This window comes from Stegodyphus dumicola, chromosome X2 (assembly GCF_044657685.1).
Source record: "Stegodyphus dumicola isolate Sdum_Otavi_A_Nest chromosome X2, ASM4465768v1".
Taxonomy (NCBI): domain Eukaryota; kingdom Metazoa; phylum Arthropoda; class Arachnida; order Araneae; family Eresidae; genus Stegodyphus; species Stegodyphus dumicola.
This window is the reverse complement of record NC_140781.1, coordinates 168,523,104-168,544,346: the sequence shown is the minus strand read 5'-3', so window position 1 is coordinate 168,544,346 and position 21,243 is coordinate 168,523,104. Positions and strand designations below refer to the sequence as shown.

The following is a 21,243-nucleotide window of genomic DNA, read 5'->3' as shown; positions in this document are numbered from 1 at the left end:
TGAGAAACTCGGTATTTGTAGTTAACAATTATTTACAGTTATTTCAGGATTGGTCAATGATAGTTTTCTTTATGGCTTTATATAAATCATCCGGCTTTAGTCGAGTCGATGAGAGCACTGAGGATTGCGATTTTTTCTCAACTGTCCGAGCTTTTGCGGTGGTTTGCAACAGCTTGACTGTAGATGCCAGGGTTCGAATACCAGATTAGGTATGGATATTTGTGACTGTAGACTCAAGAATGAAAATATTTAAAATCTATTAATCGGTATGGCCTCTTGAGGGAAGAAAAAAAAAATGTATGGTAAGAGTGATACAAGCCCCTTCACTTCCATCTCTTAGGAAGTTCGCGATAAAAATAGAAAAAGACCCTTCGGCAGATAACTGTAACGTGCTTTCCTAAATTGAAGAATCCGCTCCCAGCATCTGAACAGCTTAGTTGCTTGGGATTTTTGTGGTTTCTCTTGTGTGTAATGTGAACTAATTTCGTTTAGGTAATCTTCACTATGACGTCATTTTAAAGAAATTAGCCATCTTATGCTTTGCCGTAACTAAATAACCAAACCAAAACGGAGCTTTATTTAAGTGTACGGTTTTATTTTATATTTATTATCATGGTTATGCGATTATGCTAGAAATGGAGTATTAATAACATGTCTGCCTAAATTTAGGAAAATTTCTTTGTTTTACAATTTTATAAAGAGTTTTTTGGTACTTACGTATTAACGGAAGCACCTTGGAGCAATATGGCGTTTTTTTTACAGATGAAAGGTTAAATACTTATCGGGTGCAAGCTGGTGGTTTTCGCGGCCTTTTTTTTTTTTTAGAAAAATTCTCAAACTATTAATATTTTTCATAAGTCAGTAAACATTATAAACATATGAAAAGAAAACACTTTGTAGCAATTTAAAGCATAAATTTTAATTATAAAACAGGAATTACCTGATAGATTAAAAAACATTTACATTCTTCTTCAAATCTTTCTGTAATTTATTTTTTCACCCTTCTCAAGTTTCCAACCATGTGTTTTCGCTTGAAAAAAAAAAAAAAAAAACACACACAAAAAAAAAAAAAAAAAAAAAAAAAACAGAGAGAATTGCGGAGACTGCTTTTTGCTAACCTCAGCAGCAGCGACTAGCTAAGCAAATTCCACAAACAGTATCACGATTTGTTTATAAAAACTGTTGGAACTAGAATACAACAGAAAAGATTGCACCATGCGAGTATGGCGGCGTTGCTTGACTGAAGAAATGTGATGAACATGGCTGCCAGAGTTTGGCACATTCTGAAAACTTCGCGACTTCTACTAAGGTGGCTGCGAAACACGTAAGTACCTTTTTTAATGTAATAACCTGCTAGTCAAAATCAGAGGATAGTGACAGAAATAAAACTAAATATTACTTGTTAAAAAATGAGTAAAAACAATTTATACGAAAACATTTAGCGTGAATTACCATGTTTGTTTTCCAATTGATTAAACTCAAAATATTAGATTTAAACTCAAACTTAGGAAAACTTCAAAACTGAGGAGAAATAATCTCTCCTGTTTTGAAATAAATTTTTCTTTAATATAGTCTGTGGTCACCTCTGACAGAAGTGCAAACTTCAGCTCTTGATTTCATAGAATTTATCAAACTGTTGATCAAGTTTTGTGGAATTGCTCTGCACGGTTTTGAAAATGCACGTTTCAGATGCTGTAAGATCCGAGGGGGTATTTGGCAAGCTGCAGTTTGGAGGGTCTAAGGCATCCCCCACATGCTCAATCGGATTCAAGTCTGGTGAGTAAGCTGGCCAATGCATTCGAGTGTTATTTGCTGTTTCTAAGGTTTCTGACTCCAGAGATGGTCGATGCGGACGAGCATTGTCAAAATATTTACGCCAAAAGCACCCCTAAACAGCCTCAAAAGGAGTTAAAATACATCATCCACATACGTGCACTTGTTACAAAATCTACCTCAAACATACACAGCTCGGAACGACTATTTTTGATGATTCCAACCTAAACTATAGAACCGTTTCAATGGAAATCGATTCTTTCATGAGTAGTGAAAGGTAAGTTTCATTTCCTTGCTCTCTACAGATTAAAACCACAGTTCAGGTTACATCTTGATGTATCAGTAAACAGTACACGGCGTCTTTGCATTAACAATTGACGACAACACCACTTTTAATGAGCCTCTTTGGAAGATGAAGCAAGCAGAACACAAATCTTTGATTTTTGTCGCATAAAATTCAAGTCTTGTCGCACTCGTCCTGCGGAAGAACGGCTGATTCAAGTTCCCGTGACATCCTGAAAGTATAAAACCAACTCTATTTTAAATACCTCACGCTTTCTCCGAACGGATAACGTCAGAAAACGGTCTTCGGATGCAATTGTTGCTCTTAGCTGTCCTTGACCAGGTTAGAATAGAAGAACCACTTACGAATCGGTTCCAAGTGCTTCTTAACCACTTGCGCTAAAAAGACGTGCCACGAACGTCAAGATACTTTTGTCTCAAATCGCAAGCGACGTGAACGCCACGTCGATAGGCATTTATCGCAAAAATGAAAATAACGTGGTGCACACTTCGCCTAACAACGAGATTGTTTATTTCTCGAGTTACAGCTTGCTTATTTGTTTATTTCTCGAGTTACAGCTTGCTTATCGCATCTCCTCGACTTCACAGTAAAATTGTATGCTTTTGCAGACCTGAATTTCGCTTTACGGTGAGATGTTTAGGCACCTTTTATTTTTTAACTACTGCGACTGGCCTTTGGCAAATTACGATCGACGGGACCAAGACTCCTCGTAGTCAGTGCCCGGTTACGACAGCAATAGATTAGATTAGATTAGAGTTACAGCTCTGGATTGCACTCGCAGACGCGGAGCGGCGTAAATGAGACACTTTACCGCTTGTTATATTGTAGCGCACGGCACCGCAACCGTGAAGTTTAGCCGTAGCGCAAGTGGTTAAGTGTACCAACTCACTACTTAAGAAGCGGTTCCAAGTGCTTGGTATGGTTATTTGTAGGATTTTCCGAACCTGCTGACCTCCATATTTGTGGGCTGGCCACCGAATCTACTAATTAATCTCCACTTTTGCACTTCACTTAAAGGATACTTTTTTCATTACTAATGAATACTAATTGCTTTCAGAAACCATGTTAATTTAATCAACTTTTCATACTTAAATTCCAACATGCGTCTGTTGCGCTGCAGATTGTTTATAGCGTAATGTGCATATTTTCTTTGCTAACCTATGCGCTGGAGTCCAGTTTTGCTTTTGGATGCAAACAATTAACATAAAAAATTATACCATTGGATATTAATTGAAAATTTTAATCTGTGAGCATATTTTTTTCAGATTATCCTTTAATTTTGATGAGCTGTGTATTCAACAAAAGAAAAATTTCATATGCATTAAAATGCTCCCCTTCCGCAAAAAAACTGGTACAGGTAAACCATACCATACAATAATACTGCTCCCAAAACATGCTGCTGATTACAGCTTCCAGTGGGTGTACAAAGTAATAGGCTTAAAATTCTAGCGATAGGTGTAAACTTCTAAAGCCTTTTCCTGTTTTTAGAATACCAACGTTTTGCAATTACAGATATTTTTAATGCAATCTAATAATTAGAGTTAGGGCGATGTATTTCAGAGGTAGAGATGAAATTCGGATATTAACATATGACTATTTAAAGGGCCACAGCAACAAAAATTCTGGCAAAATTTCGAATTTCTAACAACAATATGGCTGCAAAAAAATGCTGGATGCACATGACCAGCTTCAGGTGGCAAGAATCATTTCATGCAGTATGAATGCAACTCTGCTTCAAGTAATATCAGAATTCGATACTAGAGCCTCAAGTAATATCAGAATTCAATACTAGGGCCTCAGAAAACATCTGCATGAAAAGCATGGAAAGTTATCTTCATTATATGGTTTTAGGAGCTGACAAAAAACAGAGTACCTCTGATGAGCGTGAAACTCAAGAGTTAGCCATTGGCCCGGGTTTCGCAGTTCAGACACTAAATACTTGCTAACTGGAAAATAATACCCTGGTTTGATATGTTGTATTTTCAGGTGTTTAGACCAAATAGAAAAACTTGTGTGTTGAGAAAAACTTATGAATCTATGGATCTCACAGTCAGCAGGAGACTACAAACTAGGATGGCTCGCTTAGTATAAACGTCTCTGATTGATGAAACCTGAGTGCGTATTCTTTCTCATGGCTTACTGTCATTCATTCTGACGGGTTTAGCTTTGTCAATGTGTAGTCACTCAAAGCCAGAGATTGAAAATTATGGTTAGAGGAACACTCATCTGAGTGTTTTTCACCAAGTCACCAAATCTCAACGTTGCCAAATATATCTAGGATGCCATGCAATCCTCTGTAGAACACATAAATCCTACACCTTACGAACACGCAAAAATGATGGGCCATTGAGTTTGAAGTATGATGTTCTTTGCTTATAGAAATATTTGTTTTTCACATTTCAGTGTAGTTCTTGCCATGACATTTATATATTTACTTGTAAAATAAAAATTGTGCAACTAAAGAAAAGGTTCATATGTGTAAATTGTGAATTGCAGTATTTGCAAATATGTTTTCTTCTTTTTTATCATAAATTTGTTGCAATGTTTTAAAATGTATTTTGCTTTTATTTTTCTCATAAATTTTGTAAAATTTCTTGATTATTGTCATTTATTTTTAGAGCTTTAATGATGCACTTCAGGAAATACTTAAGCGTTTGTACAAAACAACAAGAATAGAAAGGGAAGATGGTATGATCATTCATCTTAGTCCTCCTCCAAGTTCAGCTCCTAATCAGTTTAGCGATTTCCAAGGTAATTGGGAGGATTTCTGAATTGAATACATGGAGACATTTACTGTGAATGTTAAATGTAACCTGAACGCAGCTGCATTATATTTGAATTTAGTTTTTTTTTTAAATTAAATTCATGAAACAAAATGTTAATAAGCAGATTTAGATATAAATGAATAAATTATTTTTCTATGCAATCCTCCCCAACATGATGACATCAGAATGAAATTCATTTTAAACAGTACAAATCAATTAAAAGAGAAAAACTGAATATGAAATATGCAGCATTTAAACATTGTATAAGAAAGAAAAATAAAGTATTTCTTATTTAATGTAGTTTATAAGAATAATTGATATACATGCTTTATGTATGCAAATAATTGTAAGTAGAAGCAAAGAGTATATAGTAATTTATGTAAGCTAGTATAGTAATATGTTGGGGGAGTTAGAGGTATAAGAAATCAGATAATGTTCATAAATTTGCTGCTTCTTTCTTGCTTTACTTCTCCTATAATCATTATTCGTCATGTTATTTTAACTCAAATAGTATAGCTCAAATAGTTATACTCAAATGGTATAACTCAATAGTATTTTAACTCAAATAGTATAACCCCAAAATACCATATACCAATTATGTGCAATGTAATTGATACATATTGATCTGTGGTACATAAATTAAACTTTGGCTATTCAATTTTTCATCACATATTACAGATGAACTTTGTGAGATCTTTTGCCCCATAACACCTATCTAGTCTGTAGACCGAAGCAGCAAATGACAATGAGTTCCTCATCTCATCTCGAAACTCCCCAGTCAACAAACATTACAATTTGAGAAGTGTATGCTACTGGTATTGTCTTTGTACTTTTGTTGCTATCTGACCATGATGAACAGAAATTCTTCATTATCCATGTCTTTTCAACAGTCATGTTGAATGTGCTTTAATGTGTGTCGGTTGAAATGAGTAACAGAATGAGTGTGCATTGCATCTGTGATGTGTGACAAAAAACAAGAGTAGTCAAAGTTTAATTTGATGTAAAATACATGCCAGTTCAATTGCTTCCTGTAACTTTTTGTAACGTGACGATATTAGCAAATGAGATTAATTATTCCAGAATTTCAGTTCCTATTATGCAAATAATTCTTTGAATATATGCAAATAATTCAAAGAATTATTTGCATATATATAATTTTGGAAAACTGGGTATTTCCAACACCTTTTTAAACACAAGCCTCCCTACTGAAGGCTCGTAGTTTAGTGACGTCACAAACTGTTGGCCTTCTCGATGGGGTTCGAAAAATCGCCCCTAAACCAAGGCCATCTAGATGGCATTAGCAAGTTAGGGGAATTTCGTCCTTGGTCGTGAGAAGGTGCGTGAACCAAGTCTCCTTAATTTGATATTGATATTGATTTTTTTTTTTTTTTTTTTTTTTTTTTTTTTAAATTTCAATCATGCCTTTAAAGTACTGTGTGCCGTTATGCCAAAAAAATTATTGTGACGGTTCAGGATCAGTGTATAGATTTCCTGAGCAACAAGATGTATTACATAGATGGTTAAAGTCGATACCGCGAGAAAATTTTACCACTTCGAAGTATTCTCGGGTATTAATTCAGAAGTCAAACAACAAAAATCAGCGTAATATTTGCAAAATTTTCACAGGACTAGTTTCGATGGTTTTACCGAACCACCATCTTCAGCTGCAAAACCGCAAATGATTTGCGCAATCATACGCTGATTTTTGTTGTTTGACTTCTGAATTAGTATTTATTCGGCGTGTTATTGTGTCTTAATTCTCGGGTATGTTAAGCCTAACTTGAAATTTAAATCTGTTAAGGTATTTGCTTCTACATTTAAAAGAATGGATACGTTAATATTAAGGAATTTCATTTTTATAGAATACATTGTGTAATTACGTATCGATTAGTATAATTATGTATCGAATTGTATGCTAAATATTCACTTACTTATTAAAATGTCCAATTTTTTACTTTTTGATTAATTTTATAACTTAGAACTTTTAACTTCATACGTATATGGCAGCAAATGAAATTATTTAGCTTAATATTTAATATATTTTGGTACTAAAAGTTTTTTCTAAAGAAACTGTGAAGGCAATAAATATGCTTATGGTTTTTTTAAATTGTAATATAAAGTGCACAGTTTTGTGACAAACAAGAAATAATTTAAATTCCTAATACATGAAAATTCAAATATTATTAAAACTTATGTCACTAAGAATCCTTTTCTTCTCCCCCTTCTCCCGAGTGAGAGACAAACACACATATGCTTGCTATTACCTGTTTTGTTAAAATATAAATTGCATTACTAGAAATCCTACTTTTATTACTTTAAAATTAGTAATTAGGTAATTATAGTAATCTGAGTGAGCTTTCATCATGTCTAAAAAATGTTAAGATACCTGATGATTTAACAGTTGTGATTAAAGAAATAGTGTATTTTTTCTCCAGATAAGACAGAATTTGCTCGTTTTATTTCTGCATCAGTCGTTATCCATGATGATCTGCAAGTGGAAGCATATTTTAGAGATATTCCATTAACAAAAATTAGTAACCATGAATTCCCTTTAAAAATTAATGATGTGCATAATCTCTGTTCATTGCTTAAAGAAGTTGCAAAAAATAAAGGTGATAATAATGAAAACAGCTTTAAAAATTTATTATTCGTAACTCAAGGCCTTCATGAATTAGAAAAAAATGTCCCTGAACATAAAAAGAAAGTAGTTCAGTTTATATTTAAGCAGCTGACATTACTCGTTTTGCATAAAAATAATAATAGGTATAGTTCTGATCTGTTAATATTATAAAGTTTGATGTTTTCAATTTCTCCACATTGCTACAAATTTTTAAGAAATAGTGCATATGTTACTTTGCCACATCCTTCTACATTGAAAAGATAGTGTTCTGAATATAATGTTGATCTAAAGTGGAGCAAACTCCTGAAAATTTACTGAATTATGCTAAGGAAAAAAAATCCGCTTTTTAGACGAAAACGATAATATGTCACTTTAATGGTTGACGAAATTCACATTAAGCCATTCTTAGATTTCAAAGGTGAAAATATAATAGTAATGTAGCAAAATATATTTGTGAAAACGCTGCTAATTCTACTTGTGTTTTTATGCTGCAGAGTATTAGATCTTCATATAAGGATGTTATAAGTATTGTCCCAGTAAAATCATTATCAGCACAATTTTTGCATGGATATATTGTGAAAATAATAAAAGGTTTAGAAAATTTAGGTTTTTCATGTAATATGTGTGCTTATAAATCTACCCTGCTAAAATTTTAAAACTTCTGATATCCTTAAAAATATTTCCACACATCCTTCTTATATATTTTTTATGCAGTTAAGTGACTTGAATATTATTAGTATGTGGAGAGAGATTCCAACATAACCTCAAGTCCTTATCAAAAGTCAACCGGTACTTTAAAGCATTATTTTAACTGTAAACATACAATATAAGATCATACAAAAATTAATAATATATAATATATTTTGTGCAAAGGAAAATGTTTCCAATATTATATCCGTGAATGAATTGAAAATATATATTTTCAATATATATAAAGTAAAAAAAAAAGAAAAATAATATGTATCTACATCATTAGAAAGTACCATCCTGTTAGTAAAGCTTTAAAACCATATGTAGTTTAAAGGCAGGTAGTAGGTGATCAACGGCGGTTGTCAGCCGCCAGTTTGTGACGTCACGATCTCGTAGTTGGGCTTCTGTTTAAGAAGGTGTTAGTATTTCTTCACATTTCTTATAGCTATGTAGGAATGTACAGTGTCATACTCTTTTGTCATGTAAAAGTCATTTAATCCAATTAAAGCTACCAAATTAATCAACAGGTAACAAGAATTCGTCCCTTGACTAAACTTTGCAAACAAGTATGATGATTGGCCAAATTCTGAAAAAGTATATTTGGGGGGGGGGCAGAGTTGCGAATCTTCCATAAGTCATTTCTATTTTCCGTTTCATTACAGAGCCTCCTGAATTTATCGAATGATCAATCAAAAAATTATCATTTAAAATATAAAAAAAAAAATTATCATTTAATTATTGTCATTTAAAACATTCTTGTTGTATTGTTATATGGCCAAACAGTTTGTCTAGTGTGGAGAAAGCATTAAGGCAGTTGTCCCATTGAAAAATCAGATTAAAGATGTCATTTGGGTGGAAACTGCTGTATACAATATTAAAAAGAAGTCCATTATGGCTCTTTTTACATTATTAAGTAACTAGAGGGGTATATTTTTGGGGGGACCAATGATGAAATAAGTTCACAATGAGAAATCTGGACTACATGGCCAAGGTCTTCCATTTAAAAGTATCTGATATCTGCTTCTCGATCATGGGAACATGAAAATCTGCAGTAATAATGCAGTAGAAGAAATGTTTTATAGAAACCGTCATTTTGGGGGGGGGATTCCATCCTGCATTTGAGAAGTGAAACCAGATCTGTATCCATTTATTTAAGTCCTTTTGCACAAAATATTTTATGTTGGTGTACTTTTCATTCATTTCAGAGGAGTGATTAGTATATCTAATACACCATTCGCAGTTTTCTGGGTGAAACAGTTACTTCATCCTTTGCATAATCCAATCTGTAAAATCATGTTATGTATGCAATTGTACAAAGGTATGGTACACTTGATACATGTGACTGCAACATTTTTTTTAGTAAAAACTTTCTGGTCATTCTCTATATAAAAGAAATCCTGTTATTAACTGTTCTTAGTTTTATTATATTTTTCACATAGAATATGAAAATATTCTTGAATTGTGGAGAGAATTTTAAGCTGAACATTTAATGAATCCATCTTAAACAGATTTGATTAATAGCAGTCTCTTTGAAGGTACCTTTATGTCCGGAAAATAATACGCATTTGGTAATAAAAATATAGTCTGAAAGGAGCTAGTTAAACAAAATCTTTTTAAACACATAGCCTCAGGTTTTTATTCCACATAGGAATCCATGACACTGGGGAATTTATCATGTCAAGAAAGAAGTTTTTATATACCATGTCTCATACTTCTGCCAGTAGCCCTTTAAGATATACAGTTACTCTTTGTCAGAGCTCTTCATTATCAACAAAATGCTTCTCCCAAAACATTTCTTTAATTTTATGAAACTATGGTAAGTTCTGGGTAAAAGGTCAAGACTATGGGATATTTGTTTCCAAAACCTTCCAGCAAAAACCATTAACATAACTACAGAAGCAGATGTTCATATGATTGCATGTTAGCATGGAGGAGGATTGTTCTTCCTGGTGGGAACTCATTCCTTGATAAAGAATATTTCTAGGAAACAGTAACTGCATTTTTGTATGGACTGGCAGTGTAGAAATGTGTAATGAGAATTTAAAAAAAATATCTCCTGGTATGTTAAATGCTAAGTGCTTATAAATTCTCATGCTGATAAAGGCTACACAAAATAATAACTCAAGTATGTACTTTTAGGATAAAAAAGTTTTCTAATTCTTTCATTCTTTTTATATTACCAAAAGATAATTTATGGATATGCTTAATATCGACATAAAGACAGTAAGATAGAGACCTGACTTCCTTGTATTATATAAAAAGCTCTTGAATAAGTTTTAAGTGTATGAAAGTAACCTATTATCCTTCAAAATAAAAGGAACAATAGTTTTATAATATTTCGCAGTTTGATTTCTTGATCCAAAGTGAAGTCATTCTATGTGTATCCTTGTAGTTTTTCCTAATGTGTAGTACAAAAAGCTATGCCCAATTATCTTTAAAAGTTTTCAAAAATGCACCAGACACTAGGCTACTAACTTGAAAGTGCTTTGCTGGGTTAGCTTACCTACTTGTATGTTTTACATAACTGCTAGAATTTGCTATCTGTATTGACAGAGTCTGCATAGATGTCTTGTTTAAAAAATTTATTAGTCTGATTTTTCTTTCAGATATTATCCATCCAAACTTGTTAGAAATATTTTGTGCTGTTGAAAGTCCACAATCCATTTTTCTGATTTGCGAAAAAAATGTTTCTACCCTGAAAGACTGCTTAATGTTTAGCCCATTTGTTTTAAGTGGTTCAACTATTCGACCATTATTTGTGGTATATCAACTTCTTCAAGCATTGTGTTCAGTTCATAATTCTGGGTTGTTCATGGGTCCAATTACACTGTCCTCCATTAGCATTAAAGAAAATTTATGGATACAAGTTATGCCATTAACTTGTTTACATCTTGACTCTGACAAAACTACTTCTGAGCAATATTTTGTTGCAAGTGACAGACATCTTACTGACGGTGAATGTTCGGATAATAAAGATGATTCAGTAATTTCATCGAGCCTTACTTTTAAGCCTGCTGATCAAAATAGAGAGGGAGACTGTTCTTATCATGAATTGACCCTGGCTTCATTGGTACAAGATTGGGTGAATGGCATTATTAGTAATTATGATTACTTAATTGCGTTGAATAAGGTAAGTTTGCAGTGTCATCTTATGTAACATTTGCTAAGTGTTTAAAGTGTATTTTTAACTATGCAAATACTGAATATCCTTTCAACAGCTAGCTGGAAGGGAGAAAGATAATCCTCATTCTCATTATGTAATGCCATGGATCATGGACTTTTCTGTGCCAGATGGTGGCTGGCGGGATCTCTCAAAATCAAAGTTTAGATTGAACAAAGGTGACAAGCAATTAGATTTAATCTATGAATCTGCTACAGAAATAACCGGAACTAATTTATCTTGTAGCTCTGCAAGTATTCCTCAAGATTCTGCTGTTATGGTTTGTAGCTTCCTTTTCATTGCATGTTATATTTTAAATAGTATTTATTTATGATAAAGATTTTCCATGAACTAATGTTATCTTTAAATTCTAATGGTATTAATATCTTATGAATTCTTCTAGGTTGCTCATCACACATCTGAAGTTCTTGCAGATATTACTTACTATGTATATAAAGCTCGAAGAATGCCCAAATCATTTTTATGCCATCATGTAAGACAAAAATGGGTACCTGCAGAGTATCCAGCCACAATAGAACGACTTCAGGTATTTTTTTAATTTATATTTTGGAATTTTGATATAAAATTTAGAGACTAAAAGAATTCTGAAAGTGAAATGCAGCTTCCTTAGGACTTTACTAAAAGAAGTTATTAACAGATTTATGTTATTTCATGTTTGTTTTACTTTATAATGGAAATACGTTTTATTTTGCAGAAAGTAGAAATATATGGTTTTATTAATTCTTTTATTTTGTGAATGCTTTCTCATCATAAACTTGTGGGTACTTTTGCTGATTTATTCGAAAGTAAACTTAATTCATTCCTTGCTGATGTTGAGCTTTTGTAACATTTTATAAAAAACAAAATATAAATATTTTCAACAAGAATAGTAATGAATATTTTTTATATCTTTTTATTAATCTGTTATTTTTTTTAATTAGGATTATAATTTAGAATACCTTTTACAATGTACACCACATACACAGTCATAAATAACAACCCAACGCTAGAATGTTTTAATTGTTATAACAGATTGCCATATCCAGTTAAGTAGTCTTGATTCACTTACTACAAATTTAATCATTCCGGTTTGCATGTAAAATGCTTTTCAGTACTTAAGCAAATGGAGAAAAGTAACCATGTCCATTGATGGGACACTCGTAAAATAGTACATTAATATTACTTACCTGTTAGCCCAGGGCTTAAATTCTAAGATTAGAAGTGAAGGAGCTCTATGGAAGACTGTCAGTAAAGAGGAACAAGAGTAAATAAATAAATAAAATGACTATTAAACTCATTAATAATTTTAAAATTAAATAGTTCATTATTATCAAATTAATTAATAGTTACTTAATTAATGCTTATAAATTGTTATTTAATCAATGATTATTATATCTTAATATTAATATTAATTAATTATAATTTAATTGATAATTATTAGATAATTAATTATTATTTGTTGAAATAATTAAAGATTTAAGTAATTAAATAAAATGTAAAGAGATAAATTGAAATTTAATAAGCGATTTTTAATATAATCTTATTGTTAAAATAAAGTTTTCGAGATAAAATTTTTACTGAAATTGTTATTCAATTACATAAAAGTGCCATAATCTTCTTATTCAGGGATTTCTCGTTCCGTTAATTAACTGTTGATAGGAACATTTGCCATATCAATAAAGACTTTTAACCATCATCTTTATTTAGCATTTCTTTCCACCACTACACATATTGCATTTGTCACAAAATTACGCAGTTCTTTTTAACAAAGCCGCTTGGTGCCTTTTTTTTTTTTTTTTTTTTGTTTGTTTGTTTGCATATTTTCTCGGGACAGACATCGCCAGTTTGGTTTGACCTCTTTTCTAATGCAGCTATGCTTTTCATGTTTTTTGTTTTAATTGAAATGGATTTTTGCGATTTGCAATTTGCCAAAAGATAAACAAACCGCTATTTTATTCATTCAAGAAAGAGTTATGCTGCAGAAATAATAATAATAGACTGAACCAGATAGTAAACAGGATGAAATCAGAAAGTTAAAAATGAGTGCCATTGGCACTGGTGGCTGAACTTAGGTTAATTGAGTTCTGTCTCCCTTCTGTGCTATGCCTGAGTTCTTTTTCCCTTCTGTGCTATGCCTGAGTTCTTTCTCCCTTCCGTGCCATGCCAACAAATGAAGTTAATGCATAATATTTGTTTATAAAGTATAATTTTAAGTTTTAATATTTTGGCAATATTGATATTTCTTAAAATTGTAAAAGATGAATTAAAAAAATATATGGGGCATCTAGAGAGTTTGTTATGGTTTTGTAGAATGCAGTAAGGTTTATTATGGCTACCATCAGTTAATATTTCTATGTGACTGAAATTTATCATATTATATGCCATATTTTCTAATTTATATTCACTGATTATAATACAAATCTAATTTATCTCTTAGAGAAATTAGGATGTTGTTAAGCCTAAACAACTTCAATGTTCTATATGAAAGTTCATCAATAGAGGGAACAACCACGCTCCAACTTTAACATTATTTTTATCAAACTGTAACTTTGATCTTTGATGTAAATTACTAAGATAATCGTTTTGCCACAACTGCCAAATTTTTTTAACATAATTAGTTAATTTTTGCAACTTGGAAAGTCGATTCTTGGGGATATCTGTTAAATTAGGCTTAGGTATAGAGATGATTTCTCTGCCGATCAAAAAGTGTCCGGGGGATGAAACTCTTAAAATCATTAGGATCGGAAGACATAGGAGAAAGAGGGCGTGAATTCAAAAACCCTTCGATTTGTATCACAATTGTTAAAAACTCTTCTATACTCAAATTAGTATTTCCCACGATGTGTTTCAAATGGTATTTGAATGACTTTATGCCAGCCTCCCAAAGACCGCCAAAATTGGGAGCCTTCGGAGGGATGAACTTCCAGTCAACACCTTCGGAAGATAAATATCTTGCAAGAAGCTCATCAGGAGAATTCACAATATTAAACAATCTTCTTAACTCTGCTGCCGCACCTGCAAATGTTTGTGCATTATCTGTAAAAAGTTTCCTAGATTTGCCTCTTCGAGAAACAAACCTTATAAGACAAGAAATAAAAGTTTCGGTTGTTAGATTTGTTACGATTTCCAAGTGAATTGCACAGATTGCAAGGCAAACAAATATGGTAACATAAGTTTTGTTAAATACACCTTTACATTGGTTTTTGTATTTCACAAGAAAGGGTCCACAAAAATCGATTCCTGTATCATTAAATGCAAAATTTTCATTAACACGCTCAGATGGCAGATTTCCCATTAACCAAGAAGAAGTAGAAGGATTTGCCTTAAAACAAACAACGCACTGATGGCAATTCTTTTTGCAAATACTTCTCCCATTTATGGGCCAGTATTTTTCTCTCACATAATATAATAAAGTTTGCGGTCCCACATGAAAGCATTTTTTTGTGAAAATACATTACAATTAAATCTGTTAAACGGTTTTGTGGGGAAGCAACACAGGATGTTTTTTACAGAACTCAAGATTAGAATTTTGGAGGCAACCACCTAATCTAATAATAGAATTTTGATCTATAAAAGGAGCTAAACCTTTTATCTTACTATTGGGGGATACTGTTTCACCCTTAGATAAACTTTTCAGCTCTGCTGAAAATTCTTGAGATTGTTCCTGTCTGATTAAGAAAATCTCTGCTTGTTCTAGTTCAGCAGTGGTTACATATCCTGACCTTTTTGTACTCGGATGTCTTGTATTATAGATGAACCTGAAAAGAAAACTTAAAGCACGTAAAATATGCATAAAATCATTACTTAAGTCATAAATATGATTTAAAAAGTTAAAGTCCTTTGTTATACAAAAAAGTTTCAAAGAGTCGGTATTATAACAGTCTTTTTTTCAGTTCATTAAAATATTCATCCTCAGTGACACTAAGTTCTGGAGGCTCAGGAATAATTTCCCTTGAGAAGGCAGGTCCAGTCCACCAAGTTGAATTATTTAGAAGAGAATCAGTACTTGCACCACGCGTAAGTATGTAATGTTGCGCGGCCTCAACCTGCACGCAACAATAGTGGTGACTGCTATGAACTGGAAAGTACACAAAGTCTTGAGAAGGGTTTAAATCCCTTTTTATTCAACTTTAGAAATTACAGATGCGTTCTCTTGAAGCTCACAAACTATGCCGACCCGGCGGTAAAATAAAAATAAGAAACTAAAAATGAATAATAACAAGTTACTACCTACGAGGCTCTCTAAACGTAACTAACCTAACCGTGTTCTAAGATACCGCTGATATTTCAGCAAACTTCTGAATATTAAGTTGAAAGATCCAACTATCTGCCGAGGTAAGCACACAGGCCGAAACGCGTGGTTCTTCAAATTCTACATAGCCACCTCCACGCTCGTGAAGCAAGAGAGCACACTTTCGAACTCGTTTCCCTTCTATTTAACTCAAATTACTTCCGCTGACAATTTGAATACTTTGCGCGTTCTACTAAAATTTACATACTCTGGCATTGGCAATTCCAGGGGAAAGTAAGGCTTGACAGGAAAGATAGTTTAAACTTAAAATAAATGTTAGTTAAAATAAATATAAACCCTACATTTGCCGGTGCCAGAATTTGGTAAACTTGGAAGCAGGTCCTAGAAACCACCTGTTGAAAAGTTTCCACAATTCTGAACTAAAATTTAAGAGCCTCGTTTACATAAAAAAAAACTGTTTTCTCATAAAAGTTAGAATAAATTTCTGTAGATAATTATTTTACCCTCTCTTCTTAGAGGAACCTTTCCTGGACTTCAGCAATCAATCTGTTCTCTTCCTTCCAGCATCTGGAAGGAATAAGTATCAGTATCTTTCTAAATACATTATAATTTAAACTTTCTTGACACTGAATAAGTTTTTGTTTTTGATCGATTTATTTTCCTTAGTTACTGCTTAATTCACATTCATTGAAGTCTTCAAACGTGAATTTAACTTTACCCTGGCTCTCCACCATGTGTGGTGTCAAACGGGAATATTCGTGTTTTAGTATTGCAACACTTCCCCTAACTACAATGATTTGTTAGAATTCAACGACCAAATAGACACACCTTACTCGACATTCTAACACTCGATGAGCTACTTTAACATTCTTAAAATTCAAGTGTAAGTGGAGAACCCTACAAAACACATTAATTCTAACTTCCCCTTCACTCATCTTTAGACATGCAGGCTTTCGCTCTAAAGCATGATTTTATCTACAGTTTAATACTTAAATTTGAATTCATTGCTTTTGAGCATTTACTTTTAGCATCTAAAATTTTATGCTTCTTGACTAAATTCTACTTTTACATAACTTCAAGTATTTACGTATATTTACAAAATTCTAACATATATGATTTTTACAATTTACCATAAAATGAATAAGAGAAAAATAAATTTTTACTTTACTCATTCTTCGCCAAGCTGGCGGCACTGAAACTAAAATTCTTATTAATACAAGAATACAAAGTTATTTTTATCTTCGGCCAAATTTTGGCTTTAACATAACAGAATTAGTCTTTCGACCAACAGAAACTGCTTGTTCTTAGATTTTATACTTAAAGAAAATAATACTTTTGCCTTAGCTAAATAAAGTAAAACAAAACTAAGTCTCAACTGAGACAAATTGACTTCCGTCAAAACATAGAACTTCGTATTTACGCATAACATTTCGGATCAAAAGAAAAAGTTATAGAAGATTTTAACTTATCTTTGAGTTTTCGATGATTGGAACTCCGACATCCTCTTCTGGCAGAACTGTTCCCACGTTATAGATTTCATCGAAGTCAGTCGTCTCCTTTGTGTTCTTTGAGTGTCGCCCATGTTGATTTTTCTTTTTCGCCCTCTGAATGCCGGCCTTTTGGAGTGGTAGTCGTCAGGTTGCTGTCTTTTCCATTTTGCCCCTGGACGGCTGGTCTTGGCGTCCTCTGGTCTGGAATCATACTTGAATTTCTTCTGTTGGTGGTGGTCTTTTCGTTTCTCCTGCTGTGTTTTCATTCTCGGGAACGGCGGCCTTGTTTGCTCCTGACCATCTGGGCCTGGAAGTGTTTTCCTCGATGCAGAATTTCTACTGCGATACATTGTAAGTCGGGTTTTCCTCTTTGCCAAAGATTCTTTACGCGGCGGCGTTGCTTTCTTGTGTTTCTTAAATGCTGGAGTCTGAAAGTTTTCATTTCTTCTTTTCGGTACCGTTGCATGACTTGTAGAAGGGCTAGGTTTCTCTTCAGTTCTCCGCTTCTTGGGTGGTGGAGCGGGTGACGTTACTTCTTGACCTTCCACTTTTTTTACGCTTGAGTCCTGCAAGAAACTTTTAAGGATTTCAAAGTCATTTTGATTATAATATTTTTTCACCTGATCGGGACTTGCTTTACAGATTTCCCCTCTCTTGTTCTTAAGGTACAATACGACTCCCTTGATTTCCTGAATTACATAGGGGCTTTTAAATTTTGGAGCTAACTTTGCAGTAAAATTGTCTGGGGCACTTGATAAAGAAAATTTCGGCTTCAAAACTTTATCCCCAACTTTAAAATCTGCTTCATGGCATTTTCTATCGTAGTATAATTTTTGTCTATTTCTTGCCGCATCCGAGCTTTTAACCGCCTGGTCAATGAGTTTTTGCACATCTCTTTGTTTAAATTCTTGCTCTCTTTGTTGCACAAAGAATAATTTATCTAATGGCATAATTAACTTCCGTCCTAAAAATAATTCTGCTGGAGTGTTTCCCGTAGTATCGTGATTTGCTGTTCTTAAAGCATAAGCTAACTCATTTATGTAGCCATCCCAGCGCTTGTGATGTGTGCTAACATAACTTCGAATTATTTTTACAGTATTTTTATTAACTCTTTCTGCGATGTTTGCCTGTGGTCTATATGGAACCATTTTGATATGGTGTATGCCAAGTCCAGTGCAAATGTTTTCAAATATTTGGCTAACGAATTGTTTACCGTTATCGCTAATGACTTTTATCGGTGCCCCATATTTTAAAATGTATCTGTGTAAGAGTGCATCTGTGACTGTTTTGGTTGACGTGCGTTTAAGTGGAACAATTTCTGTCCATTTTGAAAAATGATCTACAATTACTAAAAGAAAACGATTTTTATTTAACTTACTCTGGGGGAAAGGACCAAGAAGATCTATGCCTAAAATTTCATTCGGAAATGTAGCGCGAATGCTATTTAAGTACCCGGCCGGGCTGTAATTAATATCATTTATTAACTGACATTGATTGCAGGACCTGACATACGCAGTTACTATTTTGTATAATTGCGGGAAATATACCGCCTCGCGTACCCTTTTTAAAGTCATTCTGACCCCTAAATGACCCGCTGTTTTCGCGTCATATAATTCCTTCAAAATGCTTAATCGAAGCGAGGCTGGGATGACTGGTTTGTACTCGAGATTTTCGTTTGTTGTTTTCGTATAAAATAATAAATTATCTAATATTTCATAGTTTTCTGCTCTATTTCTTGTCGCATCGATATCTGTGTGCTCAAAGCTTTCGGGGTCTTTCAAATATGCATAGATACTTCCAAATTCAGGATAGCTTTCAATTCAGCAATAATTGTTTCTCCAGAATCTACAATTTTTGAAGTCAACACAGCGCATTTGAGTTCATTTCTTTCATCGTCCAGTTTTATACGAGAAAGTGCATCAGCTACATTGTTTTCCTTACCCGGTTTATATTTAATTATGAGATTATATTCTTGAAGTTTTAAAGCCCATCTTATTAACCTGGGCGTTAGGTTTTTCCCCGAGTAAAGTTTACCAACAGCCGCATGAGCCGAAAAGATTGTTACTGGCACTTTGCCGAAATAAATCGAAATTTGTGTACAGCCATTAATACGGCTAATGTTTCTCTCTCTGTAGCTGTATAATTCCATTGCGTTTAAACGTTTTACTAAAAAATGCCAAAGGATAGCCATTTTGCATGAGAACAGCACCTACAGCATAGTCCTACGCATCTGCTGCAATTTCCAGGTTTTCGTCCCCCTCCGGGAATTTCAAAACAGGGGCATTGATGAGCGCTTCTTTAATCTTTCAAATGCGGTATTTCCTTCTGCTGTCCACGTGAATTTACTTTTCTTTCTTTTAATTACTAACAAGGGTTCAACAATATTAGCAAAATCTTTTATGAATGACCGATAATAAGAACATAACCCAAGGAAAGAAGAAAATTTCTTGGCGGTGTTGGGAGGTGGGAAATTCTTAATTGCTTTTATTTTTGAATCTTGAGTTTCTATACCCTTTTGCGAAATTTTATAACCCAGATATTTAAGTTCTTTAGTTGCGAACTTGCATTTTGAGGCGTTAATTATAAGACCGACCTGTTTTAATAATTTAAAAACTTATAGATTTTTAATATGTTCCAACGTACTACTCGTTATAATTATATCATCTAGATAGATTAAAGTCGATTTTCCTAGGCTTTAAAACAACATCCATAGCTCTCTGGAATGTTGACGGGGCCCCACACAACCCAAAGGGCATGCGTAAAAATGCATAAGTGCCCGATTTTGTTATAAACGCGGTTTTATGTATGTCTTCGGGTCTCATAGCTATTTGATAGTAGCCACACGTTAGGTCCAATGCAGTCATGTATCTCGTAGACTTAATCTTTCTAATAATTTCCTCTATAACCGGCAAATGGTAAACTGGGAATTTAGTAACACTATTAAGTTTTCTGTAATCGATAGCAAACCTCGAAGCCCTTTTATCCGAAGGAGGAAACTCGTTCTTCTTCCTACATAGTACGACTGGACTCGCGTACTCACTATTTAAGGGTGTTATTATCTGGTTCTTTAACATTTCCTGAATGTGTTCTTCGATGATTTGTTCTTTCTGTTTATCATAGCGGTAAGGTTTAGTCCTACAGGGTTTGTCAGCAATTAACTGTATATCATGTGTAATAATTTGACAACTACCAGGCCGTTCTGAAAACAAGTTTAAAAAAGTACTCACCACTTGCTGGATGGCTTGACTTTCATGGTCATTCAAATGGCTAAGGTCGACTTGCGGTTGTTCCACTGGTTCCACCACCCTCCGATCCATCTCCAGCACAATAGCACTTTCCTGAAAATTCAATTTGGCCTTCGCGGCTTTTAAAAACTCCATACCTAAAATAAGTGCACTTTGCAAGTTTTTTACTACAAAAATTAATACTTTAAGGCTTTTGTTTTGAACCTGTATTTTTAAAGATAATTTTCCAATACATTGACAAGTTTGTCCTTGCGCTGCTATGATTTCTGTGTTTTTATTTTTAAATAATCGTAACCTATTAAAATTCTTCTTAAAAAAAATATTACTCATAAAATTACCTTCTGCTCCTGTATCGATGAGGACTTCTACTGGTACATCGCCAACCAGGACTTGTATAATCGGCAATTGTGAGTTTTTTACGACGACCGTATTTAAGTATCTTCTTGAGGGTTTTTTCGAAACTTCCGGGGTCTGGACCCTTGCTTTTACAGGCCCCTCTACTTGTTTAAAGCTTTCCTTTCAACTTCTGCCTTCTGGGTACACGGACGGTTGTTTTCAAATTTCCTTTTTGGGCCTTGACCTTCGAGCTTCGATGAGTTAGCTTGATAGGTCTTTTCCCCATAAGAGCGATTTGCCTTTCTGGTCTGCTCATTTGAAGATAGCCTTCGGATACTTTGAGAATATCAGATTCAACTATCTGCCTAGCCAAGCCCACAAGCCGAAACGCGTGGTTCTTCAAATTCTACCTAGCCACCTCCACGCTCGTGAAGCAAGAAAGCACACTTTCGAACTCGTTTCCCTTCTATTTAACTCAAATTACTTCCGCTGACAATTTGAATACTTTGCGCATTCTACTAAAATTTACATACTCTGGCATTGGCAATTCCAGGGGAAAGTAAGGCTTGACAGGAAAGATAGTTTAAACTTAAAATAAATATTAGTTA

The 21,243-nt window shown here is 33.6% G+C and overlaps 1 protein-coding gene across 3 annotated transcripts in view; it reads left to right on the top strand.

Moving 5' to 3' along the window:
• The window catches only part of Wdr81 (WD repeat domain 81), a 236,664-nt gene that overhangs the window by 79,017 nt on the left and 136,404 nt on the right, over positions 1-21,243 (top strand). For all 3 annotated transcript variants that reach the window (XR_015038979.1, XM_085809249.1, XM_085809250.1), the window contains exons 4-7: positions 4,696-4,828; positions 10,759-11,282; positions 11,371-11,592; positions 11,716-11,859. Coding sequence is in view for 2 of the 3 variants with exons in the window: in XM_085809249.1 (XP_085665375.1) it covers positions 4,696-4,828; positions 10,759-11,282; positions 11,371-11,592; positions 11,716-11,859 (1,023 nt within the window). In the remaining variant the exon portion in view is untranslated. The remainder of the gene's footprint in view (positions 1-4,695; positions 4,829-10,758; positions 11,283-11,370; positions 11,593-11,715; positions 11,860-21,243) is intronic.